This window comes from Pelobates fuscus, chromosome 12 (genome assembly GCF_036172605.1).
Source record: "Pelobates fuscus isolate aPelFus1 chromosome 12, aPelFus1.pri, whole genome shotgun sequence".
Taxonomy (NCBI): domain Eukaryota; kingdom Metazoa; phylum Chordata; class Amphibia; order Anura; family Pelobatidae; genus Pelobates; species Pelobates fuscus.
The window spans coordinates 1,815,314-1,836,627 of record NC_086328.1 but is presented as its reverse complement, the minus strand read 5'-3'; the positions used below and the strand labels follow the sequence as shown (position 1 = coordinate 1,836,627).

Sequence of the window (21,314 nt, the reverse complement as noted above, 5' to 3'; positions counted from 1 at the left end):
AGGGTTGGAGCAAGACATCATAAAGAGAATCTTTGGGTGGCTGTAGGCATTGAATGGTGGGATGTAATGGTGGGACAGAAAGAAAGAACAAGGAATAAATAGAAGTATTGAATGTCACCAGGAAAGAGGGAGATATTGGATAATAAGGAATGAAGACTGAGAAAGGTATTTACATGTTGGGACTTGAGGAATACGTTCAAAAGCAAAAGAGATGGAAGGTCTGGGAGGCATATTCTGTATCAGAAAGGGCTGGAATGGGGGAAATGGCTGCAGGGAAGGGTGGGAATGGAAGCATAGAGCGAGGGTGGCAGTACAGTGTTTATCATGTGAGAAAGTTTGACTTTAATTAGTATTAAAGCCGCACGGATATCAGTTCACAGGTTGGATTGAGTAATGTGCGTATCTCACACCTCTATGTGTGTCAGGAGCGTGAGTCAGCAGTCGAAGCAGCCGTGTTTCCGTCAGTCTGTCCATGCCAAGCTCTGTCTGTCTGTATTTTAGTTCATTTTTGTTGAATTAACTTTTAAACACAAATTTTATTACAGGACTTAGAACTAACCTGGAAGATAATGAACATTAATTTGTGTCCCTGAATCTATGACAGCCCACATGACTGACACCCATTTCCTGTGCCCAGTAATACACTACTGCCCCTCCTGGGGTAACTGTATACCTTCCCCTAGTTATACTCTACCTGCCATCCTTGGGGTAACAAGCTGTATCACACCCCCTAGTTATATTCTACCTGCCCTCCCCGGGGTAATTAGCTATATCCCTTCCCCTAGTTATACTCTACCTGCCCTCACTGGGGTAACTAGCTGTATCACGCCCCCTAGTTATACTCTACCTGCCCTCCCTGGGGTAACTAGCTGTATCACTACCCCTGGTTATACTCTAACTGCCCTCCCTGCGGTAACTAGCTGTATCCCCTACCCTAGTTATACTCTACCTGCCCTCCCTGGGGTAACTAGCTGTATCACGCCCCCTAGTTATACTCTACCTGCCCTCCCTGGGGTAACTATCTGTATCACTACCCCTGGTTATACTCTACCTGCCCTCCCTGCGGTAACTAGCTGTATCCCCTCCCCTATTTATATTCTACCTGCCCTCCCCGGGGTAACTAGCTGTATCATTACCCCTAGTTATACTCTACCTGCCCTCCCTGGGGTAATTAGCTGTATCACTACCCCTAGTTATACTCTACCTGCCCTCCCTGGGGCAGTTACAGTCCTGAGAAAAATAAAGTTTGAATTCTATGGTTTTACATATCTGGACTTAAAGGACCACTATAGTGCCAGGAAAACAAACTCATTTTCCTGGCACTATAATATTGATAGGTCCCTCCCACCCTCAGGGCCCCCCTCCCGCCGGGCTGAAGGGGGAGGAAGGGGTTAAACACTTACCTTTCGCCAGCGCCGGGCTCCCTCGGCGCGGGAAACTCTCCTCCTTTGGCCGTCATCGGCTGAATGCGCATGCGCGGCAAGAGCTGCGCGTGCATTCAGCCAGTCCATAGGAAAGCATTCTCAATGCTTTCCTATGGACGCTGGCATCTTCTCACTGTGGAAATCACAGTGAGAAGCGCGGAAGCGCCTCTAGCGGCTGTCAATGAGACAGTCACTAGAGGCTGGATTAACCCATAGGTAAACATAGCAGCTTCTCTGAAACGGCTATGTTTACAGCAGGCAGGGTTAACCCTAGATGGACCTGGCACCCAGACCACTTGATTAAGCTGAAGTGGTCTGGTTGCCTATAGTGGTCCTTTAATAATAACTATCTGTTCCTTAGCAGGTCTTAAAATTAGGTAAATACAACCTTGGATGACGTATCTCGCCGGGTCATGATTTATTTAACAAACAGAAAGAATGGAGAAGCCACGTGTGAAAAACGAATCCCTTACTATTTCCATAGGAATTAAGAGGCAGCCAGGTGCGGCTAATGCCCTCAGATGGCCTTAATTAATTTTATCTTTAGCCAGTGTGACCACCTCTATAAATGCCAACGTTGTAGCAGTTTGCTGGTCTAGAGCATTCCGGTGTGTGTTAACACAATGCCAAGGAGGAAATACATCAGCAATGATCTTACAGAAGCAAGTGTTGCTGCCCATCAAACTAGGAAGGGTTATAAGGTCATTTCTACACAATTTAAAGTCCATCATTCTACAATGAGAGATTATTCATAAGTGTAAAACAGTCAAGACAGCTGCCAATCTCTCCATCAGTGGGCGTCCAAGCAAATTCACCCCAAGGTGAGGCCATGCAATGCTCAGAGAAATTGCAAAAAAACCAAGAGTTCTTTCTCAGACTCTACAGGCGTCAGTTAGCGTGTTACATGTTTAATGTTTATGGCAGTACAAATAGAAAAAGACTGAACAAGTCTGGTTTGTTTGGAAGGGACCTTGTAGTCATTGAGTTGACCATGAACTCTTCTGTTTACCAAAGTATTCTAGAGCCAAATGTGAGGCCATCTGTCCGGCAGCAAAAGCTTGGCTGAAACTTGGTCATGCAACGGGACAATGATCCCAAGCACAGCACAATGGCCAAAAATGAAAAGAGTGGCCCAATCAAGGTCTAGACCACAACCCGATTCAAATCCTGTGGTGGACCTTAAAGGGACATTGTAGGCAACCAGACCACTTCAGCTCATTGACGTGGCCTGGGTGCTGTTTCCCTTTTGCACTTAGTGCTGCAATGTAAAACATTGCAGTAACAGAGAACAATGTTTACATTGCAGCACTAAGTCTGCACTCTGTGGCTTTCTAACAGACAGCCACTGGGGGCGCTTCCGGAATCCAAACCCGACTTTTGGTCCGTTATCTGACACTGGACGTCCTTGCGCACCTACAGCGTCATATTTTTCTCCATAGGAAAGCATTGAATAATGCTTTCCTATGAGGAGGTCTAATGCGCGTGTGGCCATTGCCGTGCCTGTGCATTAGGTCTCCCCTGTGAATGTCAGCCGGCGGGAGAGGAGCGTGGGCGGAGCCTGACCCAGCACTGAGGGACATCTGCGATGGCTTCATGTAAGGGGCTGAAGGGGTTTTAACCCCTTCAGCGACGTGGGATGGGGGCATTCCAGGAGCCTATAGTGCCAGGGAAACGGGTTTGTTTTCCTGGCACTATAGGATCCCTTTAAGAGAGAGGTGAGTGTAAACAAATAGCAGCAAACCTAAATGTATTGATACAACGTTGTAAAGAAGAGTGAAACTAATTACCGCAAGTTATCACTGCTAAAGGTGGTTCTACAAGATATTGAATCGTAAAGATTCAATCAGAATTGGCTTCTCACTCTGGCTTTATAGCCCAGGCAGAATATCTAATGGTACAGTCCTGTGCGACGTGAGGTTATCAGTGATCATTAACATAACGAATGGTGCATGATTTGGGTTGTTCCTCAATGTCCTTGACTTTTTCCATAGGTTTGCTTCTACCCGAGGTCAGTTTGTCTGGGATGAGTGAACTACGATTCCCAGAAGAGAAACCTCTACTCAGAGGACAGGATACTGAGATGGTAAGTGTCTCTCTCACCCTGGGCTATTCCTGAGAAAGGCTTATAAACAAAAAAGGAAGTCAACACAAGATTAAACTGCCCAGCCCGTGACTAAACAGCCACTACGCACCATTTAACGTATTGCACTGTATAAATGTTTGTTTTAAGTTCTTGGCACAATAATACAATTAACATTAAAGAGCCACTCGTAACACTGTAATAAGCTATACGTTTCTAGTGCCTAGCTCCCAGTGTGTATGATGTATTCTACATGTTGCAAGAAAAAGTATGTGAACCCTTTGGAATGATATGGATTTCTGCACAAATTGGTCATAAAATGTGATCTGATCATCATCTAAGTCACAACAATAGACAATCACAGTCTGCTTAAACTAATAACACACACAGAATGAAATGTTGCCATGTTTTTATTGAACACACCATGTAAACATTCACAGTGCAGGTGGAAAAAGTATGTGAACCCCTAGACTAATGACATCTCCAAGAGCTAATTGGAGTGAGAGGTCAGCCAACTGGAGTCCAATCAATGAGATGAGATTGGAGGTGTTGGTTACAGCTGCCCTGCCCTAGAAAAAAAACACACACACCAGTTCTGTTTGCTTTTCACAAGAAGCATTGCCTGATGTGAATGATGCCTCGCACAAAAGAGCTCTCAGAAGACCTACGAGTAAGAATTGTTGACTTGCATAAAGCTGGAAAGGGTTATAAAAGTATCTCCAAAAGCCTTGCTGTTCAAATTGTCTATAAATGGAGAAAGTTCAGCACTGCTGCTACTCTCCCTAGGAGTGGCCATCCGGTAAAGATGACTGCAAGAGCACAGCGCAGACTGCTCATTGAGGTGAAGAAGAATCCTAGAGTCATTGGCAAATGCTAACATCCCTGTTAGCGAATCTACAATACGTAAAACACTAAACAAGCATGGATTTCATGGGAGGATACCACAGAGGAAGCCACTGCTGTCCAAACAAAACATTGCTGCACGTTTACAGTTTGCACAAGAGCACCTGGATGTTCCACAGCAGTACTGGTAAAATATTCTGTGGACAGATGAAACCAAAGTTGAGTTGTTTGGAAGAAACACACAACACTATGTGTGGCGAAAAAGAGGCACACCACACCAACATCAAAACCTCATCCCAACTGTGAAGTATGGTGGTGGGGGCATCATGGTTTGGGGCTGCTTTGCTGCGTTAGGGCCTGGACGGATTGCTATCATCGAAGGAAAAATGAATTCCCAAGTTTATCAAGACATTTTGCAGGAGAACTTAAGGCCATCTGTCTACCAGCTGAAGCTCAACAGAAGATGGATGTTGCAACAGGACAATGACCCAAAGCATAGAAGTAAATCAACAACAGAATGTCCTCAACAGAAGAAAATACGCCTTCTGAAGTGGCCCAGTCAGATCCCTGACCTCAATCCGATTGAGATGCTGTGGCATGACCTCAAAAACGATTCACACTAGACATCCCAAGAATATTGCTGAACTGAAACAGTTCTGGAAAGAGGAATGGTCAAGAATTACTCCTGACCATTGTGCACGTCTGATCTGCAACTACAGGAAACGTTTGGTTGAAGTTATTGCTGCCAAAGGAGGTTCAACCAGTTATTAAATCCAAGGGTTCACATACTTTTTCCACCTGCACTGTGAATGTTTACATGGTGTGTTCAATAAAAACATGGCAACATTTCATTCTTTGTGTGTTATTAGTTTAAGCAGACTGTGATTGTCTATTGTTGTGACTTAGATGATGATCAGATCACATTTTATGATCAATTTGTGCAGAAATCCATATCATTCCAAAGGGTTCACATACTTTTTGTTGCAACTGTAAGGAAGCTCTTAGTAACTTAGAATACCGTTTCCAGTAGAATTTACAGATTTGCCTCAAAAGAAGAAATGTATTTTACTTTTCAATATTTTACATATTTTGTGTCCTAACTAATGATTGATTTTATATTTCAGGAGTCAGCTGATACCTTTCTGTCTGCCACCGACACTGATTGGAAAGTAAGTTTCTTCTATCTTAGTTTTGGATGAATCTCTGTGTTTATGGTTCCTTGTTGGGGAATCTCTCTGTTTATGGTTCCTTGTTGGGGAATCTCTGTGTTTATGGTTCCATGTTGGGGAATCTCTGTGTTTATGGTTCCATGTTGGGGAATCTCTGTGTTTATGGTTCCATGTTGGGGAATCTCTGTGTTTATGGTTCCATGTTGGGGAATCTCTGTGTTTATGGTTCCATGTTGGGGAATCTCTGTGTTTATGGTTCCATGTTGGGGAATCTCTGTGTTTATGGTTCCATGTTGGGGAATCTCTGTGTTTATGGTTCCGTGTTGGGGAATCTCTGTGTTTATGGTTCCGTGTTGGGGAATCTCTGTGTTTATGGTTCCATGTTGGGGAATCTCTCTGTTTATGGTTCCGTGTTGAGGAATCTGTGATTATGGTTCCATGTTGGGGAACCTCTGTGTTTATGGTTCCATGTTGGGGAATCTCTGTGTTTATGGTTCCGTGTTGGGGAATCTCTGTGTTTATGGTTCCGTGTTGGGGAATCTCTCTGTTTATGGTTCCGTGTTGAGAAATCTGTGATTATGGTTCCATGTTGGGGAATCTCTGTGTTTATGGTTCCATGTTGGGGAATCTCTCTGTTTATGGTTCCGTGTTGAGGAATCTGTGATTATGGTTCTATGTTGGGGGAATCTCTGTGTCTATGGTTCCGTGTTGGGGAATCTCTGTGTTTATGGTTCCGTGTTGGGGAATCTCTGTGTTTATGGTTCCGTGTTGAGGAATCTGTGAGTTTGGTTCCATGTTGGGGAATCTCTGTGTTTATGGTTCCATGTTGGGGAATCTCTGTGTTCATGGTTCCGTGTTGGGGAATCTCTGTGTTTATGGTGCCGTGTTGGGGAATCTGTGTTTATGGTTCCGTGTTGGGGAATCTCTCTGTTTATGGTTCCCTGTTGCGGAATCTGGGAAAATGGTGCCATGTTGGGGAATCTGGGATTATGGTGCCGTCTCAGGGAATCTCTGGGATTATGGTGCCGTGTTGGGGAATCTCTGGGATTATGGTGCCGTGTTGGGGAATCTGGGATTATGGTGCCGTGTTGGGGAATCTCTGGGATTATGGTGCCTTATTGGGGAATCTCTGGGATTATGGTGCCGTGTTGGGGAATCTCTGGGATTATGGTGCCGTGTTGGGGAATCTGGGATTATGGTGCCGTGTTCGGGAATCTCTGGGATTATGGTGCCGTATTGGGGAATCTTGGATTATGGTTCTGTGTTAGGTAATCTCTGGGATTATGGTGCCGTGTTGGGGAATCTGGGATTATGGTGCTGTGTTAGGGAATCTCTGGGATTATGGTGCCGTGTTGGGGAATCTCTGGGATTATGGTGCCGTGTTGGGGAATCTGGGATTATGGTGCTGTGTTAGGGAATCTCTGGGATTATGGTGCCGTGTTGGGGACTCTGGGATTATGGTGCCGTGTTGGGGAATCTGGGATTATGGTGCTGTGTTAGGGAATCTCTGGGATTATGGTGCAGTGTCGGGGAATCTGGGATTATGGTGCCGTGTTAGGGAATCTCTGGGATTATGGTGCCGTGTTGGGGAATCTGGGATTATGGTGCCGTGTTAGGGAATCTCTGGGATTATGGTGCCGTTTTGGGGAATCTGGGATTATGGTGCTGTGTTAGGGAATCTCTGGAATTATGGTGCCGTGTTGGGGAATCTGGGATTATGGTGCTGTGTTAGGGAATCTCTGGGATTATGGTGCCGTATTGGGGAATCTGGGATTATGGTGCCGTGTTAGGGAATCTCTGGGATTATGGTGCCGTTTTGGGGAATCTGGGATTATGGTGCCGTGTTAGGGAATCTCTGGGATTATGGTGCCGTGTTGGGGAATCTGGGATTATGGTGCTGTGTTAGGGAATCTCTGGGATTATGGTGCCGTATTGGGGAATCTGGGATTATGGTGCTGTGTTAGGGAATCTCTGGGATTATGGTGCCGTGTTGGGGAATCTGGGATTATGGTGCCGTGTTAGGGAATCTCTGGGATTATGGTGCCGTGTTGGGGAATCTGGGATTATGGTGCCGTGTTAGGGAATCTCTGGGATTATGGTGCCGTGTTGGGGAATCTGGGATTATGGTGCCGTGTTAGGGAATCTCTGGGATTATGGTGCCGTGTTGGGGAATCTGGGATTATGGTGCCGTGTTAGGGAATCTCTGGGATTATGGTGCCGTGTTGGGGAATCTGGGATTATGGTGCCGTGTTAGGGAATCTCTGGGATTATGGTGCCGTGTTGGGGAATCTGGGATTATGGTGCCGTGTTAGGGAATCTCTGGGATTATGGTGCCGTGTTGGGGAATCTGGGATTATGGTGCTGTGTTAGGGAATCTCTGGGATTATGGTGCCGTATTGGGGAATCTGGGATTATGGTGCTGTGTTAGGGAATCTCTGGGATTATGGTGCCGTGTTGGGGAATCTGGGATTATGGTGCCGTGTTAGGGAATCTCTGGGATTATGGTGCCGTGTTGGGGAATCTGGGATTATGGTGCCGTGTTAGGGAATCTCTGGGATTATGGTGCTGTGTTAGGGAATCTCTGGGATTATGGTGCAGTGTCGGGGAATCTGGGATTATGGTGCCGTGTTAGGGAATCTCTGGGATTATGGTGCCGTGTCGGGGAATCTGGGATTATGGTGCCGTGTTAGGGAATCTCTGGGATTATGGTGCTGTGTTGGGGAATATCTGCGGCTCTAGAGACTTACTTCTGTACATGTGTATGAAAAGGGGTATTGATTCAAGTGAAGAAAATATAATTTTGCCTTTTTATAAACCAGACCCCACCTTGAAAATACGTGCAATTCTCCGCACCAGCTTTAAAGGATATTGCAGAACTAGAAGAAGTGCAGAGGTGAGTTCCAAAAGTAATATTAAAGGAACACTATAGAGTCAGGAACACAAACATGTATTCGTGACCCCATAGTGTTAAACGCACCATTTAAGTGGCTTGCCTCCCCCCCCCCCCTTAGCCCCCTCAGAAGGAATTAAAATTCGCCTTATTTCCAGCGCGGCCCGATCCGCCACCTTGGTGACATCATGAGAATTGCCAATTTTTTGCCAATCCAATGCTTTCCCATTGGGGGGAAAGCATTGGATTGGCTAAAATTTGCAAGGGGGTGGGGAAAAATGCTGTTTTGGACAATCAACACCTCCTGAAAGAGATGCATTGAATCAAATTTTGAGGAACATTTTGCATCTCCATTCAGAGGGTGGAGACGCTGAATGGCAGTGCTGCTTACTGTGCAGCACTGAGCCAGGAATCACCTCCAGTGGCCACTTGGAGGTGTCCATGGGGCAATGTAAACACTGCCTTTTCTCTGAAAATACAGTGTTTGTATTAAAATGCCTGAAGGGAGCTATTATACTAACTAGAACAACTACATTAAGCTGTATATTATACATTAAGCTGTATGCGTACATTAAGCTGTATGCTGTACATTAAGCTGTATGCGTACATTAAGCTGTATGCCGTACATTAAGCTGTATGCCGTACATTAAGCTGTATGCGTACATTAAGCTGTATGCCGTACATTAAGCTGTATGCCGTACATTAAGCTGTATATTATACATTAGGCTGTATGCCGTACATTAAGCTGTATGCCGTACATTAAGCTGTATATTATACATTAAGCTGTATGCCGTACATTAAGCTGTATATTATACATTAAGCTGTATGCCGTATATTAAGCTGTATGCCGTACATTAAGCTGTATATTATACATTAAGCTGTATACCGTACATTAAGCTGTATATTATACATTAAGCTGTATGCCGTACATTAAGCTGTATATTATACATTAAGCTGTATGCCGTACATTAAGCTGTATATTATACATTAAGCTGTATGCCGTATATTAAGCTGTATGCCGTACATTAAGCTGTATATTATACATTAAGCTGTATCCCGTACATTAAGCTGTATATTGTACATTAAGCTGTATGCCGTACATTAAGCTGTATGCCATACATTAAGCTGTATGCCGTACATTAAGCTGTATGCGTACATTAAGCTGTATACTATACATTAAGCTGTATGCGTACATTAAGCTGTATATTATACATTAAGCTGTATGCGTACATTAAGCTGTATGCGTACATTAAGCTGTATACCATACATTAAGCTGTATGCCGTACATTAGGCTGTATGCCGTACATTAAGCTGTATGCCGTACATTACGCTGTATATTATACATTAGGCTGTATGCCGTACATTAAGCTGTATGCCGTACATTACGCTGTATATTATACATTAAGCTGTATGCCGTACATTAAGCTGTATATTATACATTAAGCTGTATGCCGTACATTAAGCTGTATATTGTACATTAGGCTGTATGCCGTACATTAAGCTGTATATTATACATTAAGCTGTATGCCGTACATTAAGCTGTATGCCGTACATTAAGCTGTATACTATACATTAAGCTGTATGCGTACATTAAGCTGTATATTGTACATTAAGCTGTATGCTGTACATTAAGCTGTATACCGTACATTAAGCTGTATATTATACATTAAGCTGTATGCCGTACATTAAGCTTTATATTATACATTAAGCTGTATATTATACATTAAGCTGTATGCTGTACATTAAGCTGTATATTATACATTACGCTGTATGCCGTACATTAAGCTGTATATTATACATTAAGCTGTATGCCGTACATTAAGCTGTATGCCGTACATTAAGCTGTATGCCGTACATTAAGCTGTATATTATACATTAAGCTGTATACCGTACATTAAGCTGTATGCTGTACATTCAGCTGTATATTATACATTAAGCTGTATGCCGTACATTAAGCTGTATATTATACATTACGCTGTATGCCGTACATTAAGCTGTATATTATACATTAAGCTGTATGCTGTACATTAAGCTGTATATTATACATTAAGCTGTATGCCGTACATTACGCTGTATACCGTACATTAAGCTGTATGCCGTACATTAAGCTGTATACTGTACATTAAGCTGTATGCCGTACATTAAGCTGTATACTGTACATTAAGCTGTATGCCATACATTAAGCTGTATGCCGTACATTACGCTGTATACCGTACATTAAGCTGTATGCCGTACATTAAGCTGTATATTATACATTAAGCTGTATATTATACATTAAGCTGTATGCCGTACATTACGCTGTATACCGTACATTAAGCTGTATGCCGAACATTAAGCTGTATATTATACATTAAGCTGTATGCCGTATATTAAGCTGTATGCCGTACATTAAGCTGTATATTATACATTAAGCTGTATACCGTACATTAAGCTGTATATTTTACATTAAGCTGTATATACCGTACAGTAAGCTGTATATTATACATTAAGCTGTATGCCGTACATTAAGCTGTATATTGTACATTAAGCTGTATGCCGTACATTAAGCTGTATAACGTACATTAAGCTGTATACTATACATTAAGCTGTATGCCGTACATTAAGCTGTATATTATACATTAAGCTGTATGCCGTACATTAAGCTGTATATTATACATTACGCTGTATGCCGTACATTAAGCTGTATGCCGTACATTAAGCTGTATATTATACATTAAGCTGTATGCTGTACATTAAGCTGTATGCCGTACATTAAGCTGTATATTATACATTAAGCTGTGTGCCGTACATTAAGCTGTATGCTGTACATTAAGCTGTATATTATACATTAAGCTGTATAACGTACATTAAGCTGTATACCGTACATTAAGCTGTATATTATACATTAAGCTGTATGCCGTACATTAAGCTTCATATTATACATTAAGCTGTATATTATACATTAAGCTGTATGCTGTACATTAAGCTGTATATTATACATTAAGCTGTATATTATACATTAAGCTGTATGCCGTACATTAAGCTGTATATTATACATTAAGCTGTATATTATACATTAAGCTGTATGCCGTACATTAAGCTTTATATTATACATTAAGCTGTATATTATACATTAAGCTGTATGCCGTACATTAAGCTGTATATTATACATTAAGCTGTATATTATACATTAAGCTGTATGCCGTACATTAAGCTTTATATTATACATTAAGCTGTATATTATACATTAAGCTGTATGCCGTACATTAAGCTGTATATTATACATTAAGCTGTATAACGTACATTAAGCTGTATGCCGTACATTAAGCTGTATATTATACATTTAGCTGTATATTATACATTAAGCTGTATATTATACATTAAGCTGTATGCCGTACATTAAGCTGTATATTATACATTTAGCTGTATATACTGTACATTAAGCTGTATGCCGTACATTAAGCTGTATGCCGTACATTAAGCTGTATATTATACATTAAGCTGTATGCCGTACATTAAGCTGTATATTATACATTTAGCTGTATATACTGTACATTAAGCTGTATGCCGTACATTAAGCTGTATGCCGTACATTAAGCTGTATATTATACATTAAGCTGTATGCCGTACATTAAGCTGTATATTATACATTAAGCTGTATGCCGTACATTAAGCTGTATATTATACATTAAGCTGTATGCCGTACATTAAGCTGTATATTATACATTAAGCTGTATATTGTACATTAAGCTGTATAACGTACATTAAGCTGTATGCCGTACATTAAGCTGTATGCCGTACATTAAGCTGTATGCCGAACATTAAGCTGTATATTATACATTAAGCTGTATGCCGTACATTAAGCTGTATGCCGAACATTAAGCTGTATATTATACATTAAGCTGTATGCCGTACATTAAGCTGTATGCCGTACATTAAGCTGTATGCCGTACATTAAGCTGTATATTATACATTAAGCTGTATATTATACATTAAGCTGTATGCCGAACATTAAGCTGTATATTATACATTAAGCTGTATGCCGTACATTAAGCTGTATGCCGTACATTAAGCTGTATGCCGTACATTAAGCTGTATATTATACATTAAGCTGTATGCCGTACATTAAGCTGTATGCCGTACATTAAGCTGTATATTATACATTAGGCTGTATGCCGTACATTAAGCTGTATGCCGTACATTAAGCTGTATATTATACATTAAGCTGTATGCCGTACATTAAGCTGTATATTATACATTAAGCTGTATATTATACATTAGGCTGTATGCCGTACATTAAGCTGTATGCCGTACATTAAGCTGTATATTATACATTAAGCTGTATGCCGTACATTAAGCTGTATGCCGTACATTAAGCTGTATGCCGTACATTAAGCTGTATATTATACATTAAGCTGTATGCCGTACATTAAGCTGTATGCCATACATTAAGCTGTATGCCGTATATTAAGCTGTATGCCGTACATTAAACTGTATATTATACATTAAGCTGTATGCCGTACATTAAGCTGTATATTATACATTAAGCTGTATGCCGTACATTAAGCTGTATGCCGTACATTAAGCTGTATATTATACATTAAGCTGTATGCCGTACATTAAGCTGTATGCCATACATTAAGCTGTATGCCGTACATTAAGCTGTATGCCGTACATTAAGCTGTATATTATACATTAAGCTGTATGCCGTACATTAAGCTGTATATTATACATTAAGCTGTATATTATACATTAAGCTGTATGCTGTACATTAAGCTGTATATTATACATTAAGCTGTATGCCGTACATTAAGCTGTATATTATACATTAAGCTGTATAACGTACATTAAGCTGTATATTATACATTAAGCTGTATACGTACATTAAGCTGTATATTATACATTAAGCTGTATGCCGTACATTAAGCTTTATATTATACATTAAGCTGTATGCCGTACATTAAGCTGTATATTATACATTAAGCTGTATAACGTACATTAAGCTGTATATTATACATTAAGCTGTATGCTGTACATTAAGCTGTATAACGTACATTAAGCTGTATATTATACATTAAGCTGTATGCCGTACATTAAGCTGTATGCCGTACATTAAGCTGTATATTATACATTAAGCTGTATAACGTACATTAAGCTGTATATTATACATTAAGCTGTATGCTGTACATTAAGCTGTATAACGTACATTAAGCTGTATATTATACATTAAGCTGTATGCCGTACATTAAGCTGTATGCCGTACATTAAGCTGTATATTATACATTAAGCTGTATAACGTACATTAAGCTGTATATTATACATTAAGCTGTATGCCGTACATTAAGCTTTATATTATACATTAAGCTGTATGCCGTACATTAAGCTGTATATTATACATTAAGCTGTATGCCGTACATTAAGCTTTATATTATACATTAAGCTGTATGCCGTACATTAAGCTGTATATTATACATTAAGCTGTATAACGTACATTAAGCTGTATATTATACATTAAGCTGTATGCTGTACATTAAGCTGTATAACGTACATTAAGCTGTATATTATACATTAAGCTGTATGCCGTACATTAAGCTGTATGCCGTACATTAAGCTGTATATTATACATTAAGCTGTATAACGTACATTAAGCTGTATATTATACATTAAGCTGTATGCTGTACATTAAGCTGTATAACGTACATTAAGCTGTATATTATACATTAAGCTGTATGCCGTACATTAAGCTGTATGCCGTACATTAAGCTGTATATTATACATTAAGCTGTATAACGTACATTAAGCTGTATATTATACATTAAGCTGTATGCCGTACATTAAGCTTTATATTATACATTAAGCTGTATGCCGTACATTAAGCTGTATATTATACATTAAGCTGTATAACGTACATTAAGCTGTATATTATACATTAAGCTGTATGCTGTACATTAAGCTGTATAACGTACATTAAGCTGTATATTATACATTAAGCTGTATGCCGTACATTAAGCTGTATATTATACATTAAGCTGTATAACGTACATTAAGCTGTATGCCGTACATTACGCTGTATATTATACATTAAGCTGTATGCTGTACATTAAGCTGTATAACGTACATTAAGCTGTATATTATACATTAAGCTGTATGCCGTACATTAAGCTGTATATTATACATTAAGCTGTATGCCGTACATTAAGCTGTATATTATACATTAAGCTGTATATTATACATTAAGCTGTATAACGTACATTAAGCTGTATATTATACATTAAGCTGTATATTATACATTAAGCTGTATAACGTACATTAAGCTGTATATTATACATTAAGCTGTATTTGTTTTGGTGACTATAGTGTCCCTTATAGTGTTCTGAATTAAAGCGAGAAAAATGCTATTTGGTTTCTTTAGTAAACAGGACCTCAGACAGGATATGATAGCACTGTACAAATATATACAGCGTCAGTACAAGCAAATATGTAACCAACGTATGTGTATGTATACACACACCTACCTAGAGGTCACCCATTGAGACTGGAAGAAAGGCGATTTCACTTACAGAACAGGAAAGGGTTCTTTACAGTAAGGACAGTAAAGATGTGGAATTATCTACTCAAAGGATTACTATAGTGCCAGGAAAACAAACCCGTTTTACTCAGAACCCCACTCCCGCTTTCCTTAAGGGGTTAAAACCCCTTCAGCCACTTACCTTTATCCAGCTCCCTCGGTGCTGGTGACCTCTCCTTCCCCTCTGATGTCAGCTCCTGAGTGGAGCCAAATGTGCATGCGCGGCCAGAGCCGCACGCGCATTAAAAACGCCCATAGGAAAGCATTTCTCAATGCTTTCCTATGGACGTTCTGCACGCGCAGAAGCGCCTCTAGCAGCTGTCGGGAAGACGGCCACTAGAGGCCGGATTAACCCCAAATGTAAACATAGCAGCTTCTCTGAAGGGCTAAAACCTGGGGGACCTGGCACGCAGACCACTTTATTGAGCTGAAGTGGTCTGGGTGACTATAGTGGTCGTTTTTAACAAGGTTTTCTTATCAGATTCTGTATTTTTAAAAAAGGGGCTTCTTCTAAATTAACCTTCTGACAATCAGACAATCCTGTTACTTCCTGGTTTGTTTAGCTCAGTGGAGATAACCTTAAGAGGCAACAATTGCTCAAAACACCTGCCTTGTAAAGACTTCACGTTGAGCTGCATTGGGAGTCTGTGATTGGACAGACACGGAACGTCTGGGCGGAGATAAATGGGGAGGGCTGGCAAAGGCTCTTATAAATAAAAAAAATTCATGAGCCATCTACATCAAAATGGCCCAATCAAGGTCTAGACCACAACCCGCGGGGGGCCGTCTGGATGTTGGTAGTTATTGGTTGTGACGGTGGGGTCTGGGTGTTGGTAGTTCTTGGTTGTGGCGGGGGGGTCTGGGTGTTGGTAGTTATTGGTTGTGACGGTGGGGTCTGGGTGTTGGTAGTTCTTGGTTGTGGTGGGGGGGTCTGGGTGTTGGTAGTTCTTGGTTGTGGCGGGGGGATCTGGGTGTTGGTAGTTCTTGGTTGTGGCGGGGGGGTCTGGGTGTTGGTAGTTCTTGGTTGTGGTGGGGGGGTCTGGGTGTTGGTAGTTCTTGGTTGTGGCGGGGGGATCTGGGTGTTGGTAGTTCTTGGTTGTGGCGGGGGGGTCTGGGTGTTGGTAGTTATTGGTTGTGGCGGGGGGGTCTGGGTGTTGGTAGTTATTGGTTGTGGCGGGGGGGTCTGGGTGTTGGTAGTTCTTGGTTGTGGCGGGGGGTCTGGGTGTTGGTAGTTATTGGTCTTGGCGGGGGGTCTGGGTGTTGGTAGTTCTTGGTTGTGGCGGGGGGGTCTGGGTGTTGGTAGTTATTGGTTGTGGCGGGGGGGTCTGGGTGTTGGTAGTTCTTGGTTGTGGCGGGGGGGGTCTGGGTGTTGGTAGTTATTGGTTGTGGCGGGGGGTCTGGGTGTTGGTAGTTGTTGGTTGTGGCGTGGGGGTCTGGGTGTTGGTAGTTCTTGGTTGTGGCGGGGGGGTCTGGGTGTTGGTAGTTGTTGGTTGTGGGGGGATCCGGGTGTTGGTAGTTATTGGTTGTGGCGGGGGGGTTCTTGGTGTCGGTAGCTATTGGTTGTGGCAGGGGGGCGGTCTGGGTGTTGGTAGTTATTGGTTGTGGCGGGGGGGTCTGGGTGTTGGTAGTTATTGGTTGTCGCGGGGGGGTCTGGGTGTTGGTAGTTCTTGGTTGTGGCGGGGGGGTCTGGGTGCTGGTAGTTCTTGGTTGTGGCGGGGGGGTCTGGGTGTTGGTAGTTATTGGTTGTGGCGGGGGGTCTGGGTGTTGGTAGTTATTGGTTGTAGCGGGGGGGTCTGGGTGTTGGTAGTTCTTGGTTGTGGCGGGGGGGTCTGGGTGTTGGTAGTTCTTGGTTGTCGCGGGGGGGTCTGGGTGTTGGTAGTTATTGGTTGTGGCGGGGGGGTCTGGGTGTTGGTAGTTCTTGGTTGTGGCGGGGGGGTCTGGGTGTTGGTAGTTCTTGGTTGTGGCGGGGGGGTCTGGGTGTTGGTAGTTCTTGGTTGTGGCGGGGGGGTCTGGGTTTTGGTAGTTATTGGTTGTGGCGGGGGGTCTGGGTGTTGGTAGTTGTTGGTTGTGGCGTGGGGGTCTGGGTGTTGGTAGTTCTTGGTTGTGGCTGGGGGGTCTGGGTGTTGGTAGTTGTTGGTTGTGGCGTGGGGGTCTGGGTGTTGGTAGTTCTTGGTTGTGGCGTGGGGGTCTGGGTGTTAGTAGTTCTTGGTTGTGGCGGGGGGTCTGGGTGTTGGTAGTTATTGGTTGTGGCGGGGGGTCTGGGTGTTGGTAGTTCTTGGTTGTGGCGGGGGGGGTCTGGGTGTTGGTAGTTATTGGTTGTGGCGGGGGGGGTCTGGGTGTTGGTAGTTATTGGTTGTGGCGGGGGGGGTCTGGGTGTTGGTAGTTATTGGTTGTGGCGGGGGGGCGGTCTGGGTGTTGGTAGTTATTGGTTGTGGCGGCGGGGGACTGGGTGTTGGTAGTTCTTGGTTGTGGCGCGGGGGCGGTCTGGGTGTTGGTAGTTATTGGTTGTGGCGGGGGGGGCGGTCTGGGTGTTGGTAGTTATTGGTTGTGACGAGGGGGTCTGGGTGTTGGTAGTTCTTGGTTGTTGCGGGGGGCGGTCTGGGTGTTGGTAGTTCTTGGTTGTGGCGGGGGGGTCTGGGTGTTGGTAGTTCTTGGTTGTGGCGGGGGGGTCTGGGTGTTGGTAGTTCTTGGTTGTGGCGGGGGGGTCTGGGTGTTGGTAGTTATTGGTTGTGGCGGGGGTCTGGGTGTTGGTAGTTGTTGGTTGTGGCGTGGGGGTCTGGGTGTTGGTAGTTCTTGGTTGTGGCGTGGGGGTCTGGGTGTTAGTAGTTCTTGGTTGTGGCGGGGGGGTCTGGGTGTTGGTAGTTATTGGTTGTGGCGGGGGGTCTGGGTGTTGGTAGTTCTTGGTTGTGGCGGGGGGGGTCTGGGTGTTGGTAGTTATTGGTTGTGGCGGGGGGGGTCTGGGTGTTGGTAGTTATTGGTTGTGGCGGGGGGGGTCTGGGTGTTGGTAGTTATTGGTTGTGGCGGGGGGGCGGTCTGGGTGTTGGTAGTTATTGGTTGTGGCGGCGGGGGACTGGGTGTTGGTAGTTCTTGGTTGTGGCGCGGGGGCGGTCTGGGTGTTGGTAGTTATTGGTTGTGGCGGGGGGGGCGGTCTGGGTGTTGGTAGTTATTGGTTGTGACGAGGGGGTCTGGGTGTTGGTAGTTCTTGGTTGTTGCGGGGGGCGGTCTGGGTGTTGGTAGTTCTTGGTTGTGGCGGGGGGGTCTGGGTGTTGGTAGTTATTGGTTGTGGCGGCGGGGGGTCTGGGTGTTGGTAGTTATTGGTTGTGGCGGCGGGGGGTCTGGGTGTTGGTAGTTATTGGTTGTGGCGGCGGGGGGTCTGGGTGTTGGTAGTTCTTGGTTGTGGCGGGGGGTGGTCTGGGTGATGGTAGTTCTTGGTTGTGGCGGGGGGGGCGGTCTGGGTGTTGGTAGTTATTGGTTGTGGCGGCGGGGGGTCTGGGTGTTGGTAGTTATTGGTTGTGGCGGGGGGGGGGTCTGGGTGTTGGTAGTTATTGGTTGTGGCGGCGGGGGGTCTGGGTGTTGGTAGTTATTGGTTGTGGCGGGAGGGTCTGGGTGTTAGTAGTTCTTGGTTGTGGCGGGGGGGTCTGGGTGTTGGTAGTTATTGGTTGTGGCGGAAGGGTCTGGGTGTTGGTAGTTCTTGGTTGTGGCGGGGGGGTGGTCTGGGTGTTGGTAGTTCTTGGTTGTGACGGGGGGTGGTAGCTATAGGAGATGATCACAATGTGGATGTCGGTAAAAGTTTGGGAGTGGCTGGTTGATGTCCAGATTTGGCCCTGTGTGGGTCTCCTGGGATTGATGTGTTTGATGCAGTTGGCTCTCTCAGAGGGTCCTGCCTTTATTGATGTAAGGGGGTATGGCTCAGGTTATTGATCTGAGATAAGGCAGAAGCCGAGGGTGGGATTTTTTACTGTCAGCCAATGACAGCATGCTGCTCTCTGCAGTAAAAGAAGGGAGGGGGATGGAGGATGCTGAGGAGGAATCCAGTTTTACAGACACTGCACAGCTGCATGCTCCTCTGTCTGAGCATCTCTCTCTCCATCCACCCTTCTCGTCCCTCGTCATGCCGGAGTGCTGGGATGGGGTGAGTGTCTTGCTGGGAGCTTGGGGTGCAGAGTTAGCTGCAGTGTGTGATGGAGATAATGAGGTTTGAAGCCAGCAAGGTGTACTGCATCCATTGAAGCCCTCTGTCTGAATATGGCGCTCTTCGTGACACAGGGACATTGGCCAAGGTCATAAGAACTTCCAATGTCACCATGTCAGAAAGGACAGGCTCTGGAAGCTATAGGCAGAACCACCTGCTCTGCAGGTCTGATAGCATGGGATACATAGTGCTCTGCAGGTCTGATAGCATGGGATACATAATGCTCTGCAGGTCTGATAGCATGGGATACATAATGCTCTGCGGGTCTGATAGCACGGGATACATAGTGCTCTGCAGGTCTGATAGCACGGGATACATAATGCTCTGCGAGTCTGATAGCACGGGATACATAGTGCTCTGCAGGTCTGATAGCACGGGATACATAGTGCTCTGCAGGTCTGATAGCATGGGATACATAATGCTCTGCGGGTCTGATAGCACGGGATACATAGTACATAGTGCTCTGCAGGTCTGATAGCACGGGATACATAGTGCTCTGCAGGTCTGATAGCACGGGATACATAATGCTCTGCAGGTCTGATAGCATGGGATACATAATGCTCTGCAGGTCTGATAGCATAGGATACATAGTGCTCTGCAGGTCTGATAGCATGGGATACATAATGCTCTGCGGGTCTGATAGCACGGGATACATAGTGCTCTGCAGGTCTGATAGCACGGGATACATAGTGCTCTGCAGGTCTGATAGCACGGGATACATAATGCTCTGCGAGTCTGATAGCACGGGATACATAGTGCTCTGCAGGTCTGATAGCACGGGATACATAATGCTCTGCGGGTCTGATAGCGCGGGATACATAGTGCTCTGCAGGTCTGATAGCACAGGATACATAATGCTCTGCGGGTCTGATAGCACGGGATACATAATGCTCTGCAGGTCTGACAGCACAGGATACATAGTGCTCTGCAGGTCTGATAGCATGGGATACATAGTGCTCTGCAGGACTGATAGCACGGGATACATAATGCTCTGCAGGTCTGATAGCATGGGATACATAGTGCTCTGCAGGTCTGATAGCACGGGATACATAATGCTCTGCAGGTCTGATAGCATGGGATACATAATGCTCTGCAGGTCTGATAGCATGGGATACATAGTGCTCTGCAGGTCTGATAGCACGGGATACATAATGCTCTGCAGGTCTGATAGCATGGGATACATAGTGCTCTGCAGATCTGATAGCACAGGATACATAATGCTCTGCAGGTCTGATAGCACGGGATACATAATGCTCTGCAGGTCTGATAGCACGGGATACACAGTGCTCTGCAGGTCTGATAGCATGGGATACATAGTGCTCTGCAGATCTGATAGCACGGGATACATAGTGCTCTGCGGGTCTGACAGCACGGGATACATAGTGCTCTGCAGGTCTGATAGCATGGGATACGTAGTGCTCTGCAGGTCTGATAGCACGGGATACATAATGCTCTGCAAGTTAAGTGATGCTCTGCAGGTCTCTGGCACGTAAAGGTTTAAATGATGCTTTGCAAGTCTCTAGCACGTAAAGGGTTAAATGATGCTCTGCGGGTCTCTGGCATGTAAAGGGTTAAATGATGCTATTGAGGTCTCTGGCATGTAGAGGGTTAAATGATGCTATGGAGGTCTCTGGCGTGTAGAGGGTTAAATGATGCTATGGAGGTCTCTGGTATGTAAAGGGTTAAATGATGCTGTGGAGGTCTCTGGCATGTAGAGGGTTAAATTATGCTATAGAGGTCTCTGGCATGTAGAGGGTTAAATGATGCTGTGGAGGTCTCTGGCATGTAGAGGGTTAAATGATGCTGTGGAGGTCTCTGGCATGTAGAGGGTTAAATGATGCTATGGAGGTCTCTGGCATGTAGAGGGTTAAATGATCCTGTGGAGATCTCTGGCATGTAGAGGGTTAAATGATGCTATGGAGGTCTCTGGCATGTAGAGGGTTAAATGATGCTATGGAGGTCTCTGGCATGTAGAGGGTTAAATTATGCTATGGAGGTCTCTAGCATATAGAGGGTTAAATGATGCTATGGAGGTCTCTGGCATGTAGAGGGTTAAATGATGCTGTGGAGGTCTCTGGCATGTAGAGGGTTAAATGATGCTGTGGAGATCTCTGGCATGTAGAGGGTTAAATTATGCTATGGAGGTCTCTGGCATGTAGAGGGTTAAAT

The 21,314-nt window shown here is 44.2% G+C and overlaps 1 protein-coding gene across 6 annotated transcripts in view; it reads left to right on the top strand.

Annotated features, from left to right (window-relative positions):
• The window catches only part of NDRG4 (NDRG family member 4), an 86,700-nt gene that overhangs the window by 11,613 nt on the left and 53,773 nt on the right, over nt 1-21,314 (top strand). For 5 of the 6 annotated variants that reach the window (XM_063438005.1, XM_063438001.1, XM_063438004.1 and 2 more), the window contains exons 2-3: nt 3,416-3,507; nt 5,472-5,516. In XM_063438005.1, coding sequence (XP_063294075.1) covers nt 3,448-3,507; nt 5,472-5,516 — 105 coding nt within the window. In that variant the 5' untranslated portion in view covers nt 3,416-3,447. Of the gene's footprint in view, nt 1-3,415; nt 3,508-5,471; nt 5,517-18,943; nt 19,086-21,314 lie in introns of those variants that run through there. The other variant, XM_063438002.1, reaches the window with a different exon arrangement.